General features: G+C 39.1%; 1 protein-coding gene across 2 annotated transcripts in view; it reads left to right on the plus strand.

The window, feature by feature from the left end:
• GABRB3 (gamma-aminobutyric acid type A receptor subunit beta3) overlaps positions 1-27,905 on the plus strand; it is a gene marked incomplete at its 3' end in the record, with an annotated part of 371,697 nt that overhangs the window by 296,330 nt on the left and 47,462 nt on the right. For both annotated transcript variants that reach the window (XM_083361517.1, XM_083361516.1), the window contains one exon: positions 6,690-6,910. In XM_083361517.1, coding sequence (XP_083217643.1) covers positions 6,690-6,910 — 221 coding nt within the window. The remainder of the gene's footprint in view (positions 1-6,689; positions 6,911-27,905) is intronic.

Below are 27,905 nucleotides of genomic sequence, written 5' to 3' on the forward strand. Positions count from 1 at the left end.
AAGGTTGTTAAGTGAATCTGGTTTCCCCATTGACTTTGCTTGTCAAAAGGTTCCAAAAGGGGATCACATGACCTTGAGACACTGCAGACATCATAAATATGAATCAGTTGCCAAGCATCCAAATGTAAATCACATGACCCTGGGGGTGCTGTGAAAAATGGTCATAGGTCACTTTTTTCGGTGCCGTTGTAATTTCGAACAGTCACTAAACGAACTATTGTAAGTCGAGGACTTATCACTTTTTTCCTCTTTTTTTCGGTCATCAAGTTTTTGACACCTTGCTAGGCAACTGGTGGTACTCAGATATTGCCATATCCCAAAAGTGGTACAATGGATGAAAAGGTTGAAAAGCCCTGTTCTACAATATATTTATCTGAAAATAAAAACTACTGCAGGATAAACATACATTCATTTTCTTGTGATTGCAGGTTAGCATACTAGTTTCTATTAAGGAGATGAAAAAAATAGTCCAATATCCTCAGGATTTCTTCCCAGTTAGTGGACCATAATGGTAAAAAGATCCAACCATAACAAAGCAGTAGTCCCTGATGACTTAACTGATAGTAAGAGCCCTCAGCTCAACATTATCAACAGGGTGTCATTCAGTATGGAATTAAATAAAAAGGGGTTAGTTAGGAAATGCATGATATATAAGAGAGTTTAAGAATGGCCTGCTCCTGAGTGATTAATTAACATCTGGAAATATTTGAATGCAGCATTATTAAGAAAAAATAGCAATGATTAACCAGATTAACATGATCAAACCAATTGTAATTACAATTCTATACTTATTTAATCTAGGTACTGCCTTCCTTTTGAATAAATATACTTAGGAATTATTGTAATTCTTAGTCACTTATTCATAAAAAAGTGTCCATCATTGATCAGCTATCCTTACTGATAAACTCTCTCACACACACTCATAGTCCTGGTCAACAACTGAGAAGTAATTAGGGACACACTCAATTCACTTTCAACCAAACATTGAAACAATAGGTTCTTTGCAATATGTGGACACCCATGAATTTAAAATAACAGCAAAACTTTACTGATTGCAATCTACACTTACTCTTTCTCACATGCAAATATACACTCATCAACACTTACCAACATCATTGTTAATTAGGCTGCCAGGCACTAGCTACAGGGATAGAAGATGCCAAATCTGGATCCAAAACAACTCAAAAAGTGAGCAAGCTTCAGGATCCCTTTTATGCTTGTTTTGTCAATTCACAAGGCTGGCACTAAACTTATCTTGTTGATTTTCAAGTCAGGCTGTTGCTGGGATTTATAGGGGAGGAGAGGTTCCATGCGCTCAGGCCAAATTTCTTTTGTCTGGTTCAGGTAACATTCTTACCATTGTTTCCTTAAGGACTTGGCTTCTTCTTAACTACCTTCCTGAAGGGGTCTTATAGACACAATTCCACCCTGCTTACATGCCTACTTCATCTGTAGGTATGGCAATTTCAGCCTAGTCTCATACTACAGTATCCCCTATTGGGAAAATATATACCGTATATACTTGAGTATAAGCCGACTCGAGTATAAGCCGAGACCCCTAATTTTACCCCAAAAAACTGGAAAAAGTTATTGACTTGAGTATAAGCCGAGTATAAGTATAAGCTTGGCCCCTTCTTAGCAACATATCTATATTCTGTGCCACGACGAGCTGCTCGTTGACTCCGCCGGCGGCTGTTTCTTGCCGCCTCTCAGCTGATGGAGCTGTGCAACCACCGGCAGCCGTCTCCAGCCTTCTCCCAGCCATCCCTGCCGGCACATGTGCTCTGTGGCCGTTCATGGCCCCCCGTTCGCCCCTGACCGTGGGTGCAGCCGCGGGTCCGGCGTTCGCCCGCCGACCAGCTGATGGGCGCGGGCGTGGCCAGGCTGTCCCCAGAGCCAGGCGGGTTCCACCGGCGTTGGGTGTTCGCCTGCCGAACAGCTGATGGGCGCGGGCGTGGCCGGGCTGTCCCCAGAGCCGGGCGGGATCCACCGGCGTTGGGTGTTCGCCCGCCGAACAGCTGATGGGCGCGGGCGTGGCTGGGCTCTCCCCAGAGCCGGGCGCCTTCCACCGGCTGGGCTCCCCACGGCTGCCTCAGCAGTTGGCGCGGCCGCGGGTCCGGCGTTTGCCCGCCAAACAGCTGATGGGCGCAGGCGTGGCCGGGCTGTCCCCAGAGCCGGGCGCCTTGCACCGGCGTTCAGCGTTCGCCCGCCGAACAGCTGATGGGCGTGGGCGTGGCAGGGCTGTCTCCAGAGCCGGGCGGGTTCCACCGGCGTTCGGTGTTTGCCCGCCGAACAGCTGATGGGCGTGGGCGTGGCCGGGCTGTCCCCAGAGCCGGGCGGGTTCCACCGGCTGGGCTCCCCACGGCTGCCTCAGCAGTTGGCGCGGCCGCGGGTCCGGCGTTCGCCCGCCGAACAGCTGACGGGCGCGGGCGTGGCCGGGCTGTCCCCAGAGACGGGCAGGATCCACCAGCGTTGGGTGTTTGCCCGCGGAACAGCTGACGGGCGCGGGCGTGGCCGGGCTGTCCCCAGAGCCGGGCGGGATCCACTGGCGTTGGGTGTTCGCCCGCGGAACAGCTGACGGGCGCGGGCGTGGCCGGGCTGTCCCCAGAGCCGGGCGGGATCCACCGGCATTGGGTGTTCGCCCGCCAAACAGCTGATGATCGCGGGCGTGGCCGGGCTGTCTCCAGAGCCGGGCGGGTTCCACCAGCGTTCGGCGTTTGCCCGCCGAACAGCTGATGGGCGCGGGCATGGCCGGGCTGTCTCCGGAGCCGGCCGGGTTCCACCGGCTGGGCTTCCCACGGCTGCCTCAGCAGTTGGCGCGCCCGCGGGTCCGGCGTTCGCCCGCCGAACAGCTGATGGGCGCGGGCGTGGCCGGGCTGTCCCCAGAGGTAAACTTCGTGACCCACCCAGCCCATGCATAAAACAGAAATGAAAAGTCTTAAAAAAGTTTTGCGCGGTTAAATAAACAGCATTTGCATATTGTTTCTCCATGGAGCACCGACAAAATTCGCTCGAATTAAGGAACGTGGGGAGCTAAAGAATCGGGCTATAGGGAATGTCTGGCATGACGGGCAACCCTGGGAAACACGAGGACTGTAGTGCAGTGGCGTAGCGTGGGGGGTGCAGGGGGGGGCCGGCCGCACCGGGCGCAACATCTGGGGGGGGCGCGACCGGCGGGCTAGGGCAAGGCTGCTCGCGAGCGAGGGGTATCTGCCTGCGCCGACACAGAAACGCTTCTCTCTCCGGGTGGGGGAAGGCTCGGCGGCTCCCTGGGTCTATATACGCCTCTGTATGCACACGCCGCCTCGCGCTCCCGCGAACGAGAAAGAAAGAACGGCAGCGGCGGCGTTCCTGGGTGTGGGCGTGCCTGCGTCTTTGGGTGTGAGGCTTTCGGAGAGGCTGCCTTTGGCTCCTGGTACTTGCAGCCGGTGTAAAAGAAATGAATTCTCGCCCGCTTTCACAGACTTGTTCTTTTACACCGGCTGCAAGTACCAGGAGCCAAAGGCAGCCTCTCCGAAAGCCTCACACCCAAAGACGCAGGCACGCCCACACCGAGGAACGCCGCCGCTGGCGAGGCTCGCAGACGGCCACTGCACTACAGTCCTTGTGTTTCCCAGGGTTGCCCGTCATGCCAGACATTCCCTATAGCCCGATTCTTTAGCTCCCCACGTTCCTTAATTCGAGCGAATTTTGTCGGTGCTCCGTGGAGAAACAATATGCAAATGCTGTTTATTTAACCGCGCAAAACTTTTTTAAGACTTTTCATTTCTGTTTTATGCATGGGCTGGGTGGGTCACGAAGTTTACCTCTGGGGACAGCCCGGCCACGCCCGCGCCCATCAGCTGTTCGGCGGGCGAACGCCGGACCCGCGGGCGCGCCAACTGCTGAGGCAGCCGTGGGAAGCCCAGCCGGTGGAAGGCGCCCGGCTCTGGGGACAGCCCGGCCACGCCCGCACCCATCAGCTGTTCGGCGGGCGAATGCCGGACCCGCGGTCGTGCCAACTGCTGAGGCTGCCGTGGGGAGCCCAGCCGGTGGAACCCGCCCGGCTCTGGGGACAGCCCGGCCATGCCCGCGCCCATCAGCTGTTTGGCGGGCAAACACCGGACCCGCGGCCGCGCCAACTGCTGAGGCAGCCGTGGGGAGCCCAGCCGGTGGAAACCGCCTGGCTCTGGGGACAGCCCGGCCACGCCCGCGCCCATCAGCTGTTCGGCGGGCGAACGCGGAACGCCGGTGGAAGGCGCCCGGCTCCGGAGACAGCCCGGCCACGCCCGCGCCCATCAGCTGTTCGGCGGGCGAACACCCAACGCCGGTGGATCCTGCCCGGCTCTGGGGACAGCCTGGCCACGCCCGCGCCCGTCAGCTGTTCGGCGGGCAAACGCCGGCGGCCGCGCCAACTGCTGAGGCAGCCGTGGGAAGCCCAGCCGGTGGAACCCGCCCGGCTCCGCTGACAGCCCGGCCACGCCCGCGCCCATCAGCTGTTTGGCGGGCGAACGCTGAACGCCGGCGTAACCCGCCCGGCTCTGGGGACAGCCTGGCCACGCCCGCGCCCATCAGCTGTTCGGCGGGTGAACGCCGAACGCCGGTGGAAGGCGCCCGGCTCTGGGGACAGCCCGGCCACGCCTGCGCCCATCAGCTGTTCGGCGGGCGAATGCCGAACGCCGGTGGAAGGCGCCCGGCTCCGGAGACAGCCCGGCCACGCCCACGCCCATCAGCTGTTCGGCGGGCGAACGCCCGCGCCAACTGCTGAGGCAGCCGTGGGAAACCCAGCCGGTGGAACCCGCCCGGCTCCGGAGACAGCCCGGCCACGCCCGCGCCCATCAGCTGTTCGGCGGGCGAATGCCGGACCCGTAGCCCGTGCGGAGCCCAGCCCTCCCTTCTCTCAGCAGCCTGTTCCGAACGAAGGGACAGTTCATTTTTTTGTTGACTGGAGTATAAGCCGAAGTGGAGTTTTCAGCCCAAAAAAGTGGGCTGAAAAATTCGGCTTATACTCAAGTATATACGGTAATTCAACTCAGTGTTGTTTACTTCCTGAGTTCAAATATATTGGATTATTTCTAATATTAGGGAGAGTTCAAACCTTCAAGCCAACCGAGAGGTTCACTAAATGAGCCTGAATAAATTAGACTAGCCTATTTTATAAGCAATTTACTAGATTAAAATGAGAATCCAGACCATAAACTGTGGCTTACTTCTGCTTAACTGGTATGTGAGTTTCAAAAAATAATGGGTGTTCTGTTCTCAGTTGTTAAATATCAGTTTAAAGCTTGTGTGGGACAAATCCTCATGTTACAAACAATTCATATATTGTACCTTATTTAATGAATTTGTTTTGTGTTTCTCTGCCAAAGGCATTCAAACTTACCACCCTGCTTTACCCATTCCTTTACTAATGAATAGACATGAATAATATTGTCCTATAGGGGCAACATTGTCACATACCTCTCAAGCTACAAAATGTACTGTCTTTAGGACCACCATAGTCCTTCTAGCTTGTCTATAGATAGGGTGGTGGTGGAGGGGAGCATTTGGGATCCACAGGTACACCCTATCAGTGTGAGAACCAAAGCCGCTAAAAGATGTTTTGGCAAACCAAAGTTTCTTCTCATAACAATTGCCAAAAGATTAATTGGACAATGTGACCTGAGCTGTCAGAGAGGAGAGGGAAAGTTTACTCTTTTAATTATCTGTTTCCTGCCATATTCTCAGAGCTAGCTTTCCTAGCCAAGCATGCATTCTGATGCAAATACTGTAAACCAAGTCAATAATTGTGGGTGCAGAATTTATGAAGGTTACAATGAGGCATAGCTTATATAGATGAGAATGTGTGTATTCTTTATTTTCCCATTTGGTTTATAGAATGTCATGTGCTGCTCTGTAGTATAGCATTAAAGCTCTGTTTTCAGTTGCTGAGTGGGAAAGGTAACTTTTTTACTTCTGGATCAGACTTCTCTAAAGGGGAAATCTGACACAACTCAAGGAAGAGTGCAAGATAGCTAGAATATGCCTCTCTAAATATATATTTTCTTTTACAATAGCAACAGCTTTTGGTTTAACTAAATTGCTGATATTGTAGTATAATTTCTTATTTGGTATTATACATGTATACATGTGAGTTTTAGTAATTTATTTTTTTAAGTCATTTATTACAAGTCAATAAAAATACTTTCCAGTTTTATTACTACTAAAATCAAGCTTTAATTAAGATATCACTAGTAAAGAATGCCTTTATTCCTAACTTGCACATCAGAAAATTGCAGAAAACACCAGGGGGCATATTGTCCTTTTAATAGAAACTGTTCATGAGCACTGAAAGTAAAATATAACTGCTGTAGCTCTGAATAGTAATGACATTCATTTCCCATGAAAGATAGCTTTTCTTCTAAAGCAGTGGACATATTTTTGTGAAGTCATTTTTTCTTTTGGTTATGAAAAATCTAAAAACAAAAACACTACAGTAACATTAGTAGAGCTCTTGCTAGTGTGTTATTTCAGTCCAGAGATGTTTCATTGAAGCTTATACAGTATTAGGTAAAGAGACCTTTAGGAAGAAAAATGGTATGCATTTTGAAATAAATATTATCTTTTTATTTGGAACAACCTAACTAAATCTAAGATTATATGAAAGTTGATTCTGGAAGTTCAATTCATAACCAAGACTTATCTTCAGTTTTTCTTCTTCTCTCCACCAGGATTACACATTAACAATGTATTTTCAACAATACTGGCGAGATAAAAGACTAACCTATGCTGGGATTCCTCTCAACCTTACGCTTGATAACAGAGTAGCAGATCAACTATGGGTGCCTGATACTTACTTTCTAAATGACAAGAAATCGTTTGTGCATGGTGTTACTGTTAAGAATCGAATGATTCGCCTTCATCCAGATGGCACAGTATTATATGGCCTCAGGTTTGTAGCTATGTAATCAAGAATTATGCACTCTTGTATGTTATATTGATCATCACTTGGGGGGATTGGTGCAAGATTGTTACATTAAATACTAAATTAGATCATAATATGCATAACGTATTATCCATTTCATTGCTTTTAAAACAGATGTCTCTACAAACTAAGTAGCATTGTCAATGTTTTATTTTTAAATTGCCAATGAATTTATTGTTCAGAATAGAAGTTATACAGGAGCTGAAAATTTTAAATCAAGAATGAAAAGTGGATTTCTTTGGTGTAAGTTTTACCTGTAAATTCTAAATTTCCCAATTTGTGGACAGTAAAGCAAAGGCTCTGTCCATGTTTGTAACCATGTTTCTCAGATTTTCTATTGAAACAAATTAGACATAGAGAACTACACACACACCAAAATCACTTTCTTTTTCTAAGCATAGAGAGAAAAATTGTGCCCCTATCTGTTTTCTGTGTGCATGTGTGAAAAAGAGACTTCGTATTTGTGAGAGACAGCAGGCAACCTTGTCTATTTTTAACTCTGATCCTGTTTGTTGGTAATACAGTTCCTGGAAAATGGCCTGGCTATTGACAGAAAAAAAGGTTTTTTTCTCCTGGTTTACATAGCAAGGCCTGAATTAATTAGAGCAAATGTGGACAACCAAATAGATGGCAGTTAGGAGACAGAATTTTATGTAACTATAGCAATTGTCTGGTTGTTTCAAGCCTAAAATACTGACTCTTTTCAGTAAAGTTTTTTTTGTTTTATTATATATGTTATCTATCTCACTCTGCAAAGCACCTCTGGGCAGCTTACAGTTAAAAACATAATTAATATGGTTTAATATTTAATATTTAATATTAAAACATTGTGCACAGAGGTCAGCAAAAACAAGATTGGTACAGTGGTGGAATCTTTTCTGTTAGTCCACCAACCACCTCCAATACAGAGTCCCCCATCAGACTGCCAAGCTAACCCACAGAATTAGGTTTTAAGGCTTTTCCAGAAGCAATAAAAGCCTCTTTGTGCTTGGATTTGCCCATTGTTAATACGAAGGATCAGTATAAAAACAACTTAAGCTTTAGCTTTGTGGTTGCTTCCCTCATAAACTTTGATAATTTTTGAGTAAAATATTAGTACATTTCAGAGAATTAGCCTCAATTTATTTCATGAAATTTGGAGAGTAGTTCTTCAAGTGTGTAAGTTTAAATTTTAGTTTCTTCATGAACTAAGTTTAACTAGGAAAATTTTGTTTTAATATTTTCATTTTCAAAGCTTTTTCTACTTCTACATTCAACAAGGTCTACATTTGTTCTTAGAAAAGTAGGCTGTATGTGGAACTCATATGAACAAAACTAGAACTTCCCTGGGTGGGGGAACGGGACACAAAGGAGTGCCAAGGTCTTCACCTCTACAACCAATTTCATGGAAAATGCATTGTAAAGGCAGGAACATAACTATGCCACCCTCTTTAATAAGAGCAATATGCACAAGTAAAATGATTTCTATGTGCCTTTTTTCCCATAGACATCACATTATTCCAGTCCACTTTACATCAGCATTGTGACCTGAGAATAATTTAAATGTAGGAGGATTATTCTGTTCTATGGAAATAATGTGATTTCTCTCTGCTGGGATTCGTCATCTCAGCAGGAGAACTTTAGAGCATTAGACATATACTGGTTACCACTGGCATATCACTATTTTGCTGTACATTTTAAGGCAGCTTAATCCATCAAAAGGGATTCCAGACTTTTCCCTTACTCTGTACTGAGAATGGGGGCAACTATAATCGCATGTGTTTAAGAATGAGGAAGCCTCTCTGTCAGAACCCATCCCTGTTTCATTTCTATCTATCCCCTCTGACCCAAAATCAAATCTCACCTTTCCCTTGGTTCTGCCATACTCCCAAGGGGGAGTGGGGATGTGCACATGGGTTTATTGCCTCTACTTCCCCTATCCGTTCTATTTGCTACAATGTAACCTTTTGCTTTCATTTATTGACCCTGTGTCCTCTATCTTCTACAAGGTAACATTTTGCTTTCCTGCTTTATATCTCTCTCTGAACTTTATCTCCCTAAACTGTCAGCTGGAACAAAGGAGGGAGTAAGGAATGTAGCCTCCATGCCTGGTTTATTTCTACACTTTCAGAGGAAGGTGTCAAGAGCCGCTGACCATCGCTGTGTGAACTGGAGATGGGCCGATGTTATCTCTCCTTTTCCCATGATGGACCTAACACCTGGGGATTGGCCATCCCACACTGGTCAGGCGGACTATGGGGTGGGGTCTTGCTTGGGAATACCTGAACCTATCATTCTGTGTGGGAAATCCTCAGATCCTGTCTATTATGCCTGCTATTAGCTACTCTTAATAAAAGTTCCTGTTGGAAAAAATCGCTTCCAAGAGTTCTGTTTTTTTAAGATGTGGGATTGAAGGGGGTTGTGTCACTCTATTTATTTGTAGTTGATGCAACCCATTGTCCTTGCTCTTGCAACCCTTGGTAAATATTTTGCAATCTTTGCAACATTTCACTGAGACTTTATAAATTACTTTCTAATGTTGAATCAAGCAATTTACTTTAATATTTTGTACAGTTTACCTTACAGAATTTCAGGCAGCAGTTTTTCCCAATCTCTGCTGCCATAGTTTTGTTCTGATTTTTCCCACTTCCTGTGTTGGTTTTGATGAGTTACACCTGACCATTTCTAGTTTTGGTTAAGACAGTGATGAAAATATGGCATGGTGCCACAGGGTTCCAGTCTTGTTTTTCAACTGCAATGTTGCTCGAAAGCACATCAGGTTCCTGTCATGACATTGTGGCATGCATTTCATCATTTGCCAACCATCCACCTTTTTCCTGAAAACAGTGATAGACTTAAGTGTATTACTCAAAATTCAAAAATGGTGCTCAACTCGAAAGACATTGTTTAACTAATTTAGAATAAATGTCAGTATTGGTTTATGATATAGTATTGTATGGATACAAAAGCATGTTAGCTAGAGAATCTTTTTAGAATTTAGGCATTCATTCTAAACACATAAATACAGGAATGTACTGTATTTATACAAGAATGTATTGTAAGTTTTATAACAGTCACATGATTAGTGTTAATAAGTTAAAGTTATTATTTAACTATAATTAACATGGGGATAAGTGTTTCAAACTTGTAAGCTATGCTGTATGTAATATAAAATTAGAAAGATATCTTTATCACTCAGCACTCAGCAAGGGAAGAATTCTATTCTATTTAAAATATATTTCCCAATATATTCTTGTTTTCTTTCTATCCATTCTTTCTATCCATATATTCTTTCTATTCTTTCTTTTAACAGAATGGAACTCTTTGATATATCACACTTGAAGTTTCAGATATTTTATTGACTTTAATGCCCATGCTGTTTTACCAATTAGGATGCTTTTGTTCTCTCTCAAATTCACATTCTTCTTCCTAAACAAAAGTGTAATTTTGTAATCAAAATTGGTTCTGCAAAGTACAACTCACACCTGCTTAGTTTACCTTAGCTTAGTTTTGTGGGGGTTAAAATCAATTAATTTACCTCCTCACTCTGCTCATAATTAGCAGCTAGTAGATTTGATGGCTGTCCAGTAGATTAGCAAAATGAAAAGTAGACCAGACACCTCAGCCACTTCAAGGATACCTAAGACTTGATTTGATGGAGTCCATGGACTAAACTTAATCTGCAACATTTCTTTACTAAAAGTTAACACTTTTGAAAGTTGACACCACTTGGATTTAAGGACTAAAGAAATATCTGAAATATCTGATAATATCACATGAAGAGTTGCAAGTTCTTTAAAAATCTTAAACCGGTTTCAATAGATTTGAGTTTACAATTGATCAAAATTGTATTCTAAGTTTATAGGGCTCCACAAAGAATATATAATTTCCTTTGTTGGAGATGTAAAAAAATCGAGGATACAGTGACTCATATGTTGTGGCCTTGTGAATCACTTGTATTTTTGGGAATATTACAACACACACACACACACACACACGCACACACACACACACATGTGTCTGTGTGAGTGTATATTACATAATATTTATATAGAAATACCACAGTGATAAGGATATTATTTATTAATTGATTTTATTTATATTTCATGTTTCTAGATCGCCTCTTTCCCTCAAGAAGGGGACTGGGCAATAAGTTAATATTTTATTGAACTGTATTTTAAAATCTGGAACCTGACTATCTTTGAGGAATCACTGTTATACCAGAAGGCTGCCTAAAATGTATCTGGAGAAATTATAAAACTGACATTATTCCAGATACTAAAGATTGGATTGTGGAAATAAGCAATTTCTCTATTTTTGAAAAAGGCTTTTTTCTCAAGTAATTAGAAAATGAAACATTATGTTTATTGTATTTTTATTGCATTTCATTGCCCTGTACACCGCCCTGAGTCCTTCGGGAGAAGGGCGGTATAAAAATCAATCATCATCATCATCATCATCTTTGGCATGGATTTAATAATATCTTAAAACAATTGGGTATTATTAGGTTGTTGTTTTTTTCCTGTTTAATAACAAGAGAGTATTATAAGGTATTTTTTATAAACCAGAATGATACATTTTTAAAATTACTTCACCCATTGGTTTAATGTGCTGTGATTTGGGGCATGGTTATTATTTGATTATTTAATGTCTCCTCTAAATTACAGTTGTTGCTGTTATACTGAAGACATGCATTCTCCTTATGGTCAATATGCCTGAGCACCTTGCCTAGAGAATTATTCAGGCACTGACAGATGTTTACTAAAAAACATTATCCTAAAGCCATAGACCAGCTGTGAAGCTATTCCAGTTTTTATAAGTTTATCCATTCATCCATATTCCATGATGTAAATTCTTCAGAAATATTTTTAACCCTTCATTGTGTCAATCCAATTCATCTTCCATTAACATTGTCAACAAAATCTATGGGAAAGCTTATGATCCACCTGCATATTAACAAATTTCTCAGCGTATAGACACAAGTGCTAGATATGTAATTATGTAGCTTTAAAGCAACCAGTCTCAACTTTCTCAGACTTCTAGGTCTCATGAGAGGTCATTAGGGATTAAGCAACTGTTAGTGATTAAAAAAAAACAGCTAGCACTTATAATACTAATAAATTTTATATGCCACGACTCAGTTTTCTGATTACACTAATGTACCATAAGTTGTAGATGTTATAATTTTTACAGAGAATTTACCTAAAACCTTCAAAATTATTTCAAGGATACCTTCAGAAGCAAAAAATAAAAAGTTGAAAAAGGTTGGTTTATTCAAAGGCCCACATATACTTTAGCTTTATTTTTGTGCATATGCAGGATTAGGAACATTTATTATAATTTAAATGTCACAGAAATCAAACTTATCCACATTATTCTAAAATTAGGGTACAAACCACCCAGAGTTGCTTGATAGTGAGATGGATGACATATAAAATAAATAAAATAAAAATAAAAATAAAAGTAAGCTACTACAAAATCAACCAGAATCAATTTGCCTCCAATTTATCTCCAGTTAATAGAGGGAAAGGTACCTTGCCTGAAGAAAATTATCTTACCTGAAGAAGGACTCTAAATATGTTGTTAAATGCATGATTTTCAACACGAAAGTTAAGTCTTTGGTATTTTAAATTAAAAGAGAGAAAGATCTGAGCTGTGCTGCTGCCAGTTTGCATACAGTACTGTAGATAGCTTTGATTAACAGATGAACTAGTAATACGAGGCATATTGCTATGTTAATTATAAATATTTCCTCTTTGCTTCTTTCTATAACTAAGTAATTGTGTTTTCTAAATATTTCCTAAAAGTTGCATCTCCCTTAAAACTGTCTGCTTAAAATTTAAGAGATAATGTCAAAATCACAGCTTATTAATGGAAACTTCCAAACAGCATGTTGATGCTGATGCTGAATCCTCTGGACATGACACTATCAGATCTTGTGCAGAGTCTTAGAAAAAATCATCAATTTCACGCCAAAATGTTGTAGTCCAGGGTTCAGTACTATTTAAAATGCCTCTATTATGTATAACACCAGTGCAATAAAGTATTTCTCTAGTCCCCTTGTACCAGCAGCCCTAAGTAAATTTGGCATTAAGTAGTAGCTAACTGTGTCATACCTTATTTTCTCCCTAAGCAATAATCAATGCAAAGTTCTTTCTATAGTATTTCTGGTATTAATACCTTGCTCTTTAATGCTTAGAGAAGTTACAAGTAGCTTATTCAATGTTGTTTACAGTTTGTAACTCAACAAAGGTGTTGTAGCACTCCAAGGACTCCTTCACAGTAGGCAGGAGTGCAAACATCACACCTCTGCAACACTTACAAAAAGATGTACCTGATTTGAAATGTTTCATTTCTATGGTCTCCAAGGACTTTTCAGAAACTGATCCACTGCACAGGTCTAAAACCTGCTGATAATCACACTAAAGTTAATTTTATATATCCTTAATTGCATTATTACACATTTGCTGTTCAATATTGTATTCTAACTTTTCTCACACACATTTTCACTTTTCACTTTTGAAATTAACCATGAAAGTATAATCTTAAGAAGACCTTTCATGTATGTAGAATCTGATATTGATATGACAATTTTTGAAATAGCTCAACATTTATATTTCATGCTAAATTCTCAGATTGCACAGAAATATTCAAATGATAGTGAATAGCAGGAAAGAGCAGGGGGACTGTTCTCCCTACTCTACATTTTTGTAATGTGATTACAATCCAAATTAGACTGGCATATTTATTACTTATTTTGTGGTAATGAAATGAAAATAGGACATACTTGTGCCTTAATATGGATGACAAATAAAGAAAGTTAAAGTATACCTATTTTACATCATGACTCCAGGCATAAAAGAGCACTCTATAACTTCAACTGATTGTTGTGGTTTATATTGCATTACATTAATTACATCATACTATATTACTATAGTGATTACTGTTAATAGGATTAATAATATTACATTAAATTTGACCATTTGGATTAATTCCAAGTTTGCCTTTTTTTTCTAGTTCCATGACATTGAACCGTAACCATTCATTATGTACAAATATTTTGTTTATCATTACCTATATAAACATAATTTCTATCCAGTAGTTGGAGGATCTTATAATTACCTGTTTTTAAAATATTTTCTGTTTTGGTTAGCCTAGGTTTTTAGTCTCAGAATAATCAAAAGTTTAGTCTCAGAGTTCAGATGGCACAAGGAAAAGTATGCATCCCTACTATCAAATGACATTCCATTTAGTTTTGGGAAAATAGGCCCAAAGTCACCCAGCCAGCATTCAGGCCCAAGATGAGACTTGAACTCACAGTTTCCCAGTTTCTAGCCTTAATCAAGAGACCATTTTTTTCAGTGAAGGATAGTATTTCATTATGATTTGGAATCCTTTTTTGATCATATGGTAAATCACTTACAGGACCTAATCATGTAATTTGTTGTCACATATCTGGTTATTTGTTTAATATGTATTACTAAGATTCTCCATAATTCAGATTCAGAAATGACAGAGATTAGAAAAATAGTTCCATTACCATCATATTGATTTAATTGTCCTGCTGACTTAATTTTGGCTGAAGTCTGCATCTTGATTTGCAAACATATTTCCAATTAAAATTTCAGTCCTTTGTGTTTCATCGATTTTCACTGGATCTACAAAAAGCCTCACATTTTACTTTTCTTAACTTAATTAGATTATATTGGCAGCATGAGGAATAAAATAAATTCCACTTCAAAGGTGTTGGGAAACAAAACAAGTTTTATTGAAGCATTTGCAAAGGCTGGTGGATCTCAGCAACTATAATCCCAGAGACCACGCCCAAATTAGTTCAGCATAAACCTTTATGATAGCCTAGTAAAATTATTAGATACTGCAGCTGTACAATTAATAATTCCCCTTTGTTTTACCTTTATCTTTCCCTTTTCATGTTTGTGACATTCAACAACTCAGGTCACAATAAGAGCCTATTTGTCTACACTGGCTGATACAAATGTTTCAACTCCGTTGCCTTGCCTATCTGTATAATGTAATTAATGCCTGCTTCAAATCAAAAGTTGTGTATGTCATCATTTTAGCAAGGTTAAATATAGCTGTGCTTTGGCTATATGATTATACCTTAAAATGGGGGTCCCCAACCCCCAGTCTGTGGACCAGTATCAGGCTGTGGCATGCCAGCAACCAGTCCACACAAACAAGGAAAATCCCATCCACAGGATGCAAGCAGCACATAAAACCATGCTCCCCTCCAGTCTGTGGAAAAACCTCTCTCCACATAACTCGTCCCTGGTGCCCAAAAGTTTGGGGACCTCTGCCTTAAAATACTGGCTCTACATAGTTTTTATAAAATATAAACTAATCTATATTATGAAAAATTATAACATATACATTTCTTGTATACCTCACAGCACAAAAAGAAATTTCATATTATAAAACCTGACAAATTCTGAGTAACAAATGCAGGATTTTATTTTATTTTATTTTATTTTATTTTATTTTATTTATTTATTCATTCATTTATTCATTTATTCATTCATTTATTTATTTATTTAAAATATACTTTATTAAACAAGTTTTAAATAAAAACAACAAGAACATTATTACAAAGTACTGAAAAGTGTGTCAAATAGAAAAACACCAAAACACCCTATACACCAAAAAACAAAAACAACATTAAACAAGACCGGGGAGTGTAATACTACCCCTAATTTTCTTTTTCTCGTACATCCCAGGCTAAGTAACCTTTAATTACCAAATATTAGAAATCTATAATTGTATATATCTCCAGATTCTATACCTCAAATAATAATACACAATCATCTGGTATTTCCCCTGTTGAAGTTAAATATTCTATTTTGTAACCATGAATACCAGGAGTCCCAACTTTTATTAAAAAGTGATTCACTTTTCTCTTTGAGAATATATGTCATTCGATCTGACTCTGCGCATAGTAATACTTTCTCTATTACTTGATAGTCCGTTGGGATTTCCTTCGTCTTCCAATATTGTGCATAAGTCATACGCGCCGCTGTTGTAATATGTATTAATAGATACCAAACATTTTTTGGTACTTCTTCTGGTTTCATCCCCAAGAGGAAAATAGCTGGGTCCAATTGAAAATCATATCCTGTTATTTGAAATAACCAATTTTTTATATTGGTCCAGTAATGCCTAACCTTTGAACAAGTCCACCATTGATGGTAGAAAGTACCCCTGGCAGAATCACATTTCCAAAATTTGTCATTTACATTGGGAAACATTTTTGAAATTCGTGCGGGAGCTAAGTACCATCTATACAACATTTTGTACATATTTTCTTTAAATGCTGTTGCTAACGTTAATTTTATATTTTTCTTCCAAATTTGTTCCCACTCCTCTAATTCTATAGTGCGACCAATATTTCTCCCCCAGGCAATCATTACATCATTTATTGTTCCCCCTTCCATCCCATGAAACAAAAGTAGATTATAGGTCTTAGATAAAAATTTAGCATCACTTCCCCATAAAATCTTGTCAAATTCTTTTTTATATACTTTATTAAATTTATTATTTAAAACATTGGACACGGTACAAACGGACTGACATACCTTCTTGTCTACAATATTCATATATATATATATATGTACACATAAAATACACTTAAGATACAAATCAATTAAATGTAATACAATACTTAGAACAATCAACCAATCTATAAGTTCTAATAGAGACCTTCCTTTTGTTCCTGCCAAAGATAAAATTTATTCCAAATTTTGTAGTAACCTGATTGGTCTTTATTTTTAATTTCCAAAGTTAATTTATCCATTTCTGCGCATTCCCAAATTTTCCTTATTACCTCGTTTTCTACTGGGATTTCACTCCTTTTCCAATTCTGGGCAAATGACATTCTTGCTGCTGTAATAATGTGAATCATCAGATACAACTTGTCTTTAGGGTATTTCTTTTTTGTTATGCCCAATAGGAAAAATTCTGGACTGAACTCAACTTCTTGTCTTAATATTTCTTTTAGCCATGTCCAAATCATTTGCCAAAATCTTTGTGACTTGCTACAGGACCACCACGTATGAAAGTATGTACCTAATTCTTCGGAACATTTCCAACATTTGGGAGATACTGTCTTATACATTTTGGCTAAACGTGCTGGAGGAAGATGCCATTGGTAGAACATTTTGTAAGATGAAGCCAATGTTATTCTTTTATTTCTGTCCCAGAGCGTTTGCCATGTATCAAGGTCAATGCCATGTCCCAGATTTTTAGCCCAAGTCAACATAGGGTCCTTCACTTGTTCCTCGAACAGCTTGTATCCCAGAAGCAGATTTTATAATTTCTTTATCTGTTTATTATCTGGGCCCAATAATATTTTGTCCAAGGCCGTTTCCTGGGTATTTATCCCCCATTCTTTTTTATCCTTCCCGAATCTTGATTGAATCTGTAAATAGGCCCACCAATCTAGTTTTATTCCTTGTAAATCTAATTCATTTCTAGACTTCAATTCCCCCTCATCATTCATGATAGCCTTATATGAAATTATGTTGCCCAAATCAAATAGATTTGGATAAACAATCGCTTCGAGAATGGATAGCCAGACTGGTACTTTAGTATAATTGTGAGTTCTAATTTTGTTCCAAATGTTAAATAATGCTTGCCTAATCCGATGTTTTTGAAAGTGTGAAAATAATCCTTGTTTCTCAGTCCATAAAAAGGCGTGCCAACCAAATTGTAAATCATGACCTTCTAAAGTCAGTAATCTTCTATTTTTCAAAAATATCCATTCTCTAATCCAATTTAACGTCGCGGCATGGTAATATAACTCCCAGTCTGGCAATCCAAAAACCCCGTTTTCCTTTGTATCCTGCAAGTATTTCATTTTGATTCTTGGTTTTTTCCCTTGCCAAACAAAATTTAATGACAGTTTGTTCAGATTTCGGAAGAATTTGGAGTCAAGTTGTATTGGAATATTTTGGAACAAGAACAAGATTTTGGGCAGGACATTCATCTTGATAACTGCAATTCTCCCCAATAATGAAAGGTTCAGGTTTCCCCATCTTTCCAAATCACCTTTTATTTGTTTCACTATTTTATCATAGTTATCTTCTTTAAGTGAAGTGCATCTAGCCGTGATATTGATTCCTAGGTATTTTATTTTTTTGACTATTTCTATGTCCAGAATTCCAACCATTTTTTCTTTTTGTTTATTAGTCATATTTTTAACAATCATCTTAGTCTTATGTCTATTTATTCTCAATCCAGCAACTTCACCATATTTAATTAATTCTTCCAGTAATTTTGGTCCCGTGTGGTATGAGTCCTCCATGATAAAGACCAGATCATCCGCAAATGCTTGGAGTTTAAAAGTTTCCTTTTTAATAGCTAATCCTTTTATCTGTGGATCATTTCTAATTGTTCTCGTTAGGACTTCTAGTGTCAATATGAACAGCAGTGGAGATAAAGGGCAACCTTGCTGTTTTCCCTTTTGTATTTGAAATTTCCTAGATGTTTCCCCATTAATAATTACTTTTGCTTCCTGGTTAGTATAGATTGCCCTAATTATGTTTATAAATTTTTCACCCATATCCATAAAATTAAGTTGTTGATATAAAAATGACCATTTTACATTATCAAAAGCCTTCTGGGCATCTAGAAATAGTAACGCCATCTGTTGTCCGCTGTGTAGTTCGTAATATTCTAAGGTATCCAGTATTACTCTAATATTATGTTTAGTTTGCCTCTTAGCAAGGAAGCCATTCTGGTCTACATGTATAAAGTCATTCAGGAATCTTTTAAATCGTTCAGCTATGATTGTTGTGAATATCTTATAAACCAAATTGAGTAGCGATATAGGTCTATAATTTTGAATTGATGTATGATCAGTATTATCTTTCGGGATAAGAACTATATTTGCCTCAGACCAAGATTTAGGCATTCTTGCATCTTCTAATACCGCATTAAACACTTCCAGTAAGGGTTGTGCTAAAATATTTTGTTGTTCCTTATAAATTTCTATTGGGAGACCGTCAGGACCCGATGCTTTATTGTTTTTTTGTTCATTAATGGCCTTTATCACCTCGGACAACCTAATTTCTTCGTTCAGCATATTTCTGATTTCCTCTGTAACCTTAGGTAATTTAGCTTTTTGGAAACATTCCTCCACTTTCTCCATGTTTACCTGACTATCCTCTTTGTATAATTGCTCATAAAATTCCTGGGCTATAGTTTTTTTCTCCTCTTCCTGATAGTGTATTCTCCCTTTGTCATCACATAGTTTACTAATCCAAATTTTCTCCTTTTGTTTTTTTTTATTGAAAAGTTTTACAATACATTTTTTTAAAAAGACAAAACCCCTCCCAACCCCCTCCCCTCTCCCCAACCCTCCCCAACACCTCCCTCCCCTCCCCCTCCCCCCTCCCCAACTTCCCAGAGCTCAATACAGGGTATAAAAATACAAACAATCATAGTCTACCTTATGCAAACAACAATAAAATATTAAATCTATCGCACTTTAACTCTTATAAAATAACTACAAGCAATTTAAATATCACATCAATACTTATTCAAATGCTAGATGAAACTTTTTAGTCCCATATTTATTCTGGATATAATCAATCCATGTTCTCCACTCCACAATAAATCTCTGTTGCGACTGATCTTTCAAGTACGCTGAGATCTCCTTTTGTTTTTTCAATTTTTATGCGAGCCATCGGCCCAGTTTGTTTGCATTTTCAAAAAAGTTTTGTTTTATGCCTCTCATTTGTTGTGCTAGTTTCTCTTTATGTAGAATATTAAGCTTATGTTTAATTAAATCCATTGATTGTCATATATTCTTTTTTGTGGATCTTGTTGGAGTATTGTTTCTAAACTTTTATATTCCCCTTCTAACCTTTTCCGTTGTTGTTTTTTCCCCTTGTTCTTATTTATCATATATGCCATTGCTACCCCTCTCATTATTGCCTTGGCTGTGTCCCAGTTATTTTGTACAGAGGTGTCTTCAACTTTATTTTCCTTGAAGAAGAGATCTAATTCTCTCTCCATCTTTGATTTGAAATCATCTTCTTTTAAGATTAATCTTTGTAAGGTCCATCTAGATATTTTTTTTAACCTTTCCAGCTAAATTTCATGGGGTTATGGTCTGCCCAAGTACCTGTCTCAATACACACCTCTTCAACTTTGAAGTTGATTTGTTTTGTCATCCATACCATATCAATTCTAGACCATGAATTATGCCGATTAGAGTACCGGTAATATGTATATTGTCTTGCCTTGTGGTTTCTCTCCCTCGAAACATCCTGAATGTTTAAGTCTCTAGCCAAATTAAAAAAAAGATCTCGGTAATGTTCTTCTTTTCCTTTTCCTAATCATCTTGCCCATATAGTCCAGATTCATATCTAAAATAGTATTAAAGCAAACAAATCTCATCATGATCTATGCTACATATCTTATTATGTAGTGTTTTGAAAAACCGTTCTTGATTGCGATTCAGGGCATATATCTCTACCATCATCACCTTCCTATAATTTATTTCAACCTCAACTATCAATATTCTACCCTCTTTGTCATTATAAATTTGTTTGGCAGCCAATTTCTGATTCACATATAGTGCCACCCCTCTCTTTTTCTTTTGTCGGTCTACTGTAATGAAACGAATAAGTTCCCTAATTTTGGTTGGGCTAGCAAATGTTTTTGTTGTTCCTTTATATGGACTTCCTGGATTGCAATGATATCTAGTTGTTGGCTAATGAGCTTATTAAAAAATTTCCGCCTTTTCATTTGCGAGTTTAATCCGTTGATGTTTAAAGACAAAATTCTACACTCATCTCCCTTTGTTTTACTTATTTCTAGTTTTTGTAGATCTCATAATCCGGGGCACTCTCACATCCTTATCTCTGGCTCCATGTGACTCTGTGGACTCTCCAGGTTTATTCCTTCTATCCTCTACTCCTAAAGCTTTCCCTTCCATAACTATCTGTCTTGTGTCTCTTTCTCTTACCTCCCTTCCGTCTTGATCTTCTACTTCTACTTCATCCTGGTTATTAAAGTGGAGTTTATAAAAATCTTCTGCCTTCTCTATCGAATCCAATCTGTACCTTCTATCATGCCATGTAACTAAAATACCTTCTGGAGTTAGCCATCTAAAGTTCACATTGTCACTAATCAATTTCGATGTTAAAAATTGATAGCCGCGTCTCAAATCCCTCATCCTTCTAGGTATCTGTTTAAGAATAGTTATTTGTTGTCCTCGAAATTCTAATGGCTCCTCTCTTGATCTATGCAGAAGTTCATCCCGGATCGATTTTTTAACCAGTCTTACATGTACTTCTTTAGGGAGGTTGTGTCTCCTCGCATAATTAGTTTGAACCCTGTATGTTTCGTCAATTTCCGCCAACATTTCCTCCTTCCCTAAACCAAGTGCCTTTGCCATTAATTCTGCCATCATATCCAGCAAATCTTCCCCTCTTTTTTCTTGAACATTTTGGAAACGTAAGTAATGAGCAGCCTTTTCCACTTCCAGGAAAATAACTGTTGTCTCTAACTCCTTATTTGCTCCTTATTTCATTTAGATCCTCAACTCTCTTCTGAGATGCAGAGTTTTTAGATAATAATATTAATAATAATAATAATAATAATAATAATAATAATAATAATAATAATAATAATAATAATATACGAAGTGTTCAGCCTGTTTGACATCATGGCTGTATTTGAGAGCGGTAAGACAGAGGGCTTCAGGAAAGTACAATTCCCACCCCCTTGTAAAGCTGGACCATCCCTGCATGTTAGGTCTGATTGTCTTTGAACCATTGATTGGTGAGGAGTTCTTGTTTTATTTTATTTACCCCAGGGTCATCAGGATTAGGGGTCCTGTGAGGCATGAGTTGAGCAGCAGTTTGTGGACTGGAGATAATTGCCTCGTTAACTTCTTCGCATTCACTTTTGTACTGGGGCAATCTCGATAGTGCATCAGCTTGGAAGTTTTTTCCTCCTGGCATGTACTTTAGAGTAAAGTTAAAACTGTTAAAGTACTGTGTCCATAGCACTTTCTTTAGGGACAATTTGCGGGGAGTTTTCAGTGCCTCTAGATTTTTGTGATCTGTCCATACTTCAAAAGGCACCTTGCTCCCTTCTAGATACTGTTGTGTTTAATAGTCCCCACCTAATTGAGAAGGCCTCCTTCTCCTAGACTGGCCATCTCCTCTCTCTTTCAGTGAATTTCTTAGAGGTGTAGGCACAAGGTTGCAGGACCCCACTTTTATTCTTTTGCAGTAACACATCTCCGACTGCCACATTGCTGGCATCAGCTTGAATTACAAAAGTCTGCCCTGGGCAGGGGTGCTTTAGAACTGGCTCAGCAGCAAATACTCTTTTTACATTCTCAAAAGCTGTTTGACAACACATAGTCCATGCTAGTGGTTGGCCAGGTCATGGTTTCCCCCCCCCTCCTTTACCCATTTTGAGTAGTTCTGTAAGGGGTAGAGCAATCAAAGGGAATTAATTGACGGTAGAAATTGGCAAACCCTGGAGCTGTTTGCGAGTCTTTGGAGGTTGCCATTCAGTTACAGCTTTCACTTTGGCTGGATCCATTTCAATGCCTTCATTGGAAATTCTATAGCCAAGATAATCTAATCGGGTTTGGTGAAATTCACATTTTGACAATTTGACATGAAGCTTGACATTCAATAGTTTCTTTAACACTTCTCTCACCAGCCTTATATGGTCAGTCATATTCGTACTGTATATAAGGATGTCATCAAGATACACCAGAACTCCTTTGTATAAATGATCATGTAGGACCTCATTAATCAACTGCATACGGCTGGGGCATGACTTTGAACTGAGTAAGTTTGAGTAAGTTTGATTTCTTTCCTGCTACTTCTCCCTATCCCACCCTGCAGTTCCCTTGCCCTGTTGTTTATGGTAGACTGACAGCAAACCATGAATGGAGTAGTTGTAGTCCTGACAGAACCTCACTAAAGTGGCTGTCAAGTTTCCAATGGATGAGCTCTTCAAAGAACTCTGAGGCATTGTTTAGCTTAAAAATCATTTATTACAGCAATATAACATCAGTAATACTTGCTTAAAGCCGGAATCTGGATTCCCCTCCCCTAAGCACAATAATATTAAAACATAGTTCCCTCCTTTTGTTGCTGTCATAAATCACATTCTCCAATTAGTTTGAAGGGTAAGTTCTCCCTCCTTAGTTTAACCCCATTCTTTCTTATCACCTCTTATTACATTCAACCTTGAAAATGCTCCGCTACTATGTTATTATGTCTAACTAATCCCCCATGCATATTCTTCCTTCCCCCTCCCTTCTTCATCTAACTTTAACTCTAAAAGTGATACACAAGTAGAAATATAAAATAGCTGCTTTTTCATCTTTTGTGAAAGCAGGAACATCCAATGTTAGCAGTGTTGACATCGGCTGTATTTTTACGCAGATTGTATGAGCAACTATAGGAACCTGGGAAAGGCTTCGGTGCCTTAAATAACTGGATCTGAATCTGAAATGATGCATACCTTGAAGCAGTGTTTCTCAACCTTGGTAACTTTAAGAAGTCTGGACTTTAACTCCCAGAATTCTCCAGCCAGCTAGGGAATAGTGGGAGTAAAAGTCCAAATCTGCAACAAATCTTAAATCAAGGTTGAAAAACCCTGGCATGAAATGTATATGTCTATACTGTTGTTAAATCAGCATAACAATTAAAATATTATAGGGTAAATGCAAATGATAAATTATGACTAGTATTAGAGAGATTAAGTAGGAATAGGAATAGGAGTAGCACTTAGACTTATATACTACTCCATAGTGCTTTAAAGCACACTCTGAGCTGTTTACAAATGGCAGCACTTTGCCCCCAACAATCTGGGTCCTCATTTTAGCAATCTCGGAAGGCTGAGTCAACCTTGAGTTGATCAGTAGGCACAGTTATATTTGTCTTACATGATGTATTCTCATGTCAGTTGAGAAGGCCAAATCATATAGATTTTTATTTTTTAAAAAAATACTTTTGCTTGCTGTTGTTGCTATAATGAATTTTGTTTGTTAAGTTTATCTGGGTAAAAAAAAAGCTGCCAAAAGTATTTCACAATTTACATGGATGAATCCTGGATTCAGATCCAAATATGGCTCATTTGGAAGAAACAGGTAATGTTTAAACTGGAACTGAGTTCTTACAATCAGCACCAATCTGAAGCTTCCCCATTTTGACATATAAGGACTTGAAGGTAGAAAAAGGATTAAGTAGATTTTTAAAAAAAATTTAATTCCATTTATATCCCGCCCTTCTCCGAAGACTCAGGGCGGCTTACAAGCTTAGCAGTAGATGTACTGTAATTTAAGATGATGTACTGTAATTTGACAATTTATAGTTTTATTTTTCAACCATAGTGAACACCTTTATACTACAACTGTCTATGCTCAGTGCTTTGAAAAAGAATCATTAAAATGATACATTGCAGCACATTGCTGCCATTCAATGTTCAGTCTCCAATTGTTCTTTCTGTTACTTTGATACTAATGGAACAGAGAACACATAAGAAAAATAAAAATAAATATTTCTAAGCTTAAGATTATCTTTCAAAATTTGGCACATTTCTTGTCTTAGGAAATTACTTCATTTTCATAGCAAAAAAACAAAGAACTCCCTACAGAGTAAAAAGAATCCCCAAATATATTTTTATGTTTCCCCAAACAAACATTTCTTTCTACCAAAACTATTACATCAGTTCTAAACATTTTCAAATTTAACATGCAAATTCAAAAATTTCTCTTACTTTCCACTAAAAGTCTTTAACCTGATATTCTTATAAAAGACAACTATATTTCATTTCATTTTAGATATAAAGATTTCATTCAGTTTCAAAGATAACTATGCCTATATATTTTATTCAGTTTTAATTATAAGGCTAATGCTGACAGCTTTATTTTTAAACACTTAGAGCAGGGGTCCCCAACCCCCAATCTGTGGACTAGTACCAGGCCACAGCATGTCAGCAAACGGTCCACACAAACAAGCAAAGCCCTATCCATGGGGTGCAGGCAGCACACAAAACTATGCACTCTCCAGTCCGTAGAAAAACCTTTCTCCACAGAACCGGTCCCTGGTGCCCGAAAGTTTGGGACCTCTGACGTAGAGTACATAAAATAAAATCCTGGGAACTTCTGGGGCTGAGGTCACAGCAGGCAAGCGGGTCCTGGAATATCTCTTCGGATTGCAGCTTGTTTTCCCGATACTGTGCGGCTCTACATAGCCATCGCCAGCTGGGGATCAGCAGGTGAAGAAGAGAGGACGCTCGGCAAATGCAGGGAACTTGCAAAATCCCTGCTTAGCAGTGAGAAATCCTCCCGTGGTGCTGGTATTGAGAGAAGGCACCTGAAGAATGGCTGCCCTGGAGCTGTGACTCAGCAATTTAGAAGGAAGCTACTGACGTCCCAGGCCGAGTTAACAGTGAATATTAAAAGAGAATGAGAATCCCCCCTTTCGTTTGATGATTGTTTGAGAGGTGAGCAGCGTGAAGTATCATCCAGCCTTGATTATAGCGGCAGATAACAATAGAGGCTTTTAACTATAGCCACCTTAGAGAGACTCACAGGCTGATTTGAGGATTCCAGTTACTTCCTTGGTGTTTTCCTTTGGTGGACAGACTCTTTCTTTAAATTTTGATAAGTTTTTTTTATTTTTTCTCCTTTTTTCTCCTTTGGAAATATCTGGGATCTGGATGGTGATTCGTTAATTCGTTAATGCATAACAGCCTGGAGACCCCTTTTCTATAATAAATATAATAAATATAAATATTCGATCTGGCATCAGATTTTTTTTCTGCTCCTTTCTTGGAGGTTTACTTAGTTGGATTTTAACATCGTAATATTTGTCAGCAGAGAAGATAAGAGGAACTGAACTGAACTGAATTGAATTGGACTGCCTCGCCTGCTTGAAGAATAAGGAATTTAAATATACTGAACTGGGTTACATCTTCCCCCCCTTTTTTAATATTGGCTTATCCATATTATTACTTATTCCCTTTCTTTTTTGCCATTGATAGGGCCTCTTTACTATATTCTCTATATTTTTTTCTTTTTATATCTTATATAATAACATATTTAACCCCTACTTTAATAAACTTAGATTTGATTATTTATTTTTATAAAGGAAATAATTCTTCCATAAACGTATAAATTAAGTGATTAAAAATAATTAATTTACTAATATATTAATCAATTAGTTTTTGATTGGTATTATGATTGAGATTTAGTATTGAATTGTGTGTATGGATAATTAATTGATTAATTGGCATAATTTGATAAGTTTTGATATAACTGTTTACAGGAATATTTATAATTGAATATTGGTTAAATATTAGGGGTTTAAAAAGAAATTGGGTGATTAGGATAATATTGAGAGTACGAGGTGCTTGGGGAGGAGTCTTGGAGATTGGGTAAGTGTAGGCTATTTTGGAAGAGCACCAAAGAATAATGGAAATGGCGACCATAACAACTTTTGCCAAGAAGAAGACCATAGTGCCTGTGCCCACAGAATCCCCATCAATTAGACCCCTGCCTGCTTGCAAATTTCCGGATGAGACAGTGACAGGAAATAAAGATGCCTTATCTATACAGGGAGTTCAGGATATGTTCAAGTCACTTCAAGACTTAATGTTGAAAAATCAGGAAACTACAGCTATAGGATTTGAAGAGTTAAAGCGGGAAATGAAGGCTGAGATGGGTAACCAGATGGAAGGTTTAAAGGGAGAAATAAGGAGTATACATACAAAGCTCCAGGAAATGCAGACAATGGTAGTGAGTCAAGAGGAACGGATCCAGGTGGCGGAAATGAGAATGGATAAGACAGATGTAAAAGTGGAAAGTATGGAACACCGGCTGGTGATAGCTAACAAACGCCTGGAGGATGAAATAATTGCCCTTGAATTAGATAAATCTGCCTTCTTCCTACATTTACAAAACATTGAAGAGGACCAAGAGGAGCAGTTGGAAACTATTGTGACAGAGATTTTGGCTGGAGTGCTTGAGGTGAACCCACAAGAGATGTTGAGGGATATAGATGACATATTTCGGCTTTACACTAGTTATGCATGTCGAAACAAACTCCCGAGAGAGTTACATGTCCGATTGAATAAAACATCAGTGCGGGAGCAGGTCCTAAGGAAAGCAAGAGAGAAGACTATATCCTTTAAAGGAAGATTGGTAATTATTCTTAAGCAGCTACCAAGAAGAGCAAGAGATCAGAGGAAAAAATATGATTTCCTAACAAGTCAGTTTAGGAAATTTGACATTCGCTACCGATGGCTGATATCAGAAGGATTGGCTTTTATATGGCAGGACAAGAGATATCGTATTGATAACTTACAGGATGCCCATGTTTTTTTTGAATCTCAGTTCAATCAGGAGAGTGAGGAGAAGTTAGAAGGCAAAAGCCAGGAAGAAGTCCAATTGGATTTCAAGGGGAGAAGTAGAGGAATAAAAGAAAAGAAGACTATAGATAAGAAGATGCTCAGGAATTGGGAGGCTTGGGCCCTCAAATGGAGACACAGTTAGCAAAAAAAATAAAGAATACAGCAAAGCAGTGACATTCAGGAAGAGGTTCGCCTTTTTTCTGTCAATATTAATGGTCTTAATGCTCCGATTAAGAGGGAAAAAACTTGGTCCAAACTTTGTAAATTAAAATATGATATAATTTGTATCCAGGAAGTCCATATCATTAAAAGTCAACAGAATGTACTAGCGTGTCCAAAATTGGGGGAAGTTTTTGTGTCCCTGGCAGAACAAAAGAAAAGGAGAGTAGTGATTTACGTCCGGCAAAATATTGAGGCCCACTGGGTGTATTCAGATACAGAAGGTAGAGTAGTGATGGTAGAACTTCGATTGGCTCGGAAGAAGATCTTATTGGTGAATGTGTATGCACCAAATTGTAATCAGTGTGCCTCTTTTCAAGGTTTATATAAAGTAATAGCAGGGTTAGAATATGAG

The sequence above is a fragment of the Vipera ursinii genome (assembly GCF_947247035.1).
Source record: "Vipera ursinii genome assembly, chromosome: 4".
NCBI lineage: Eukaryota > Metazoa > Chordata > Lepidosauria > Squamata > Viperidae > Vipera > Vipera ursinii.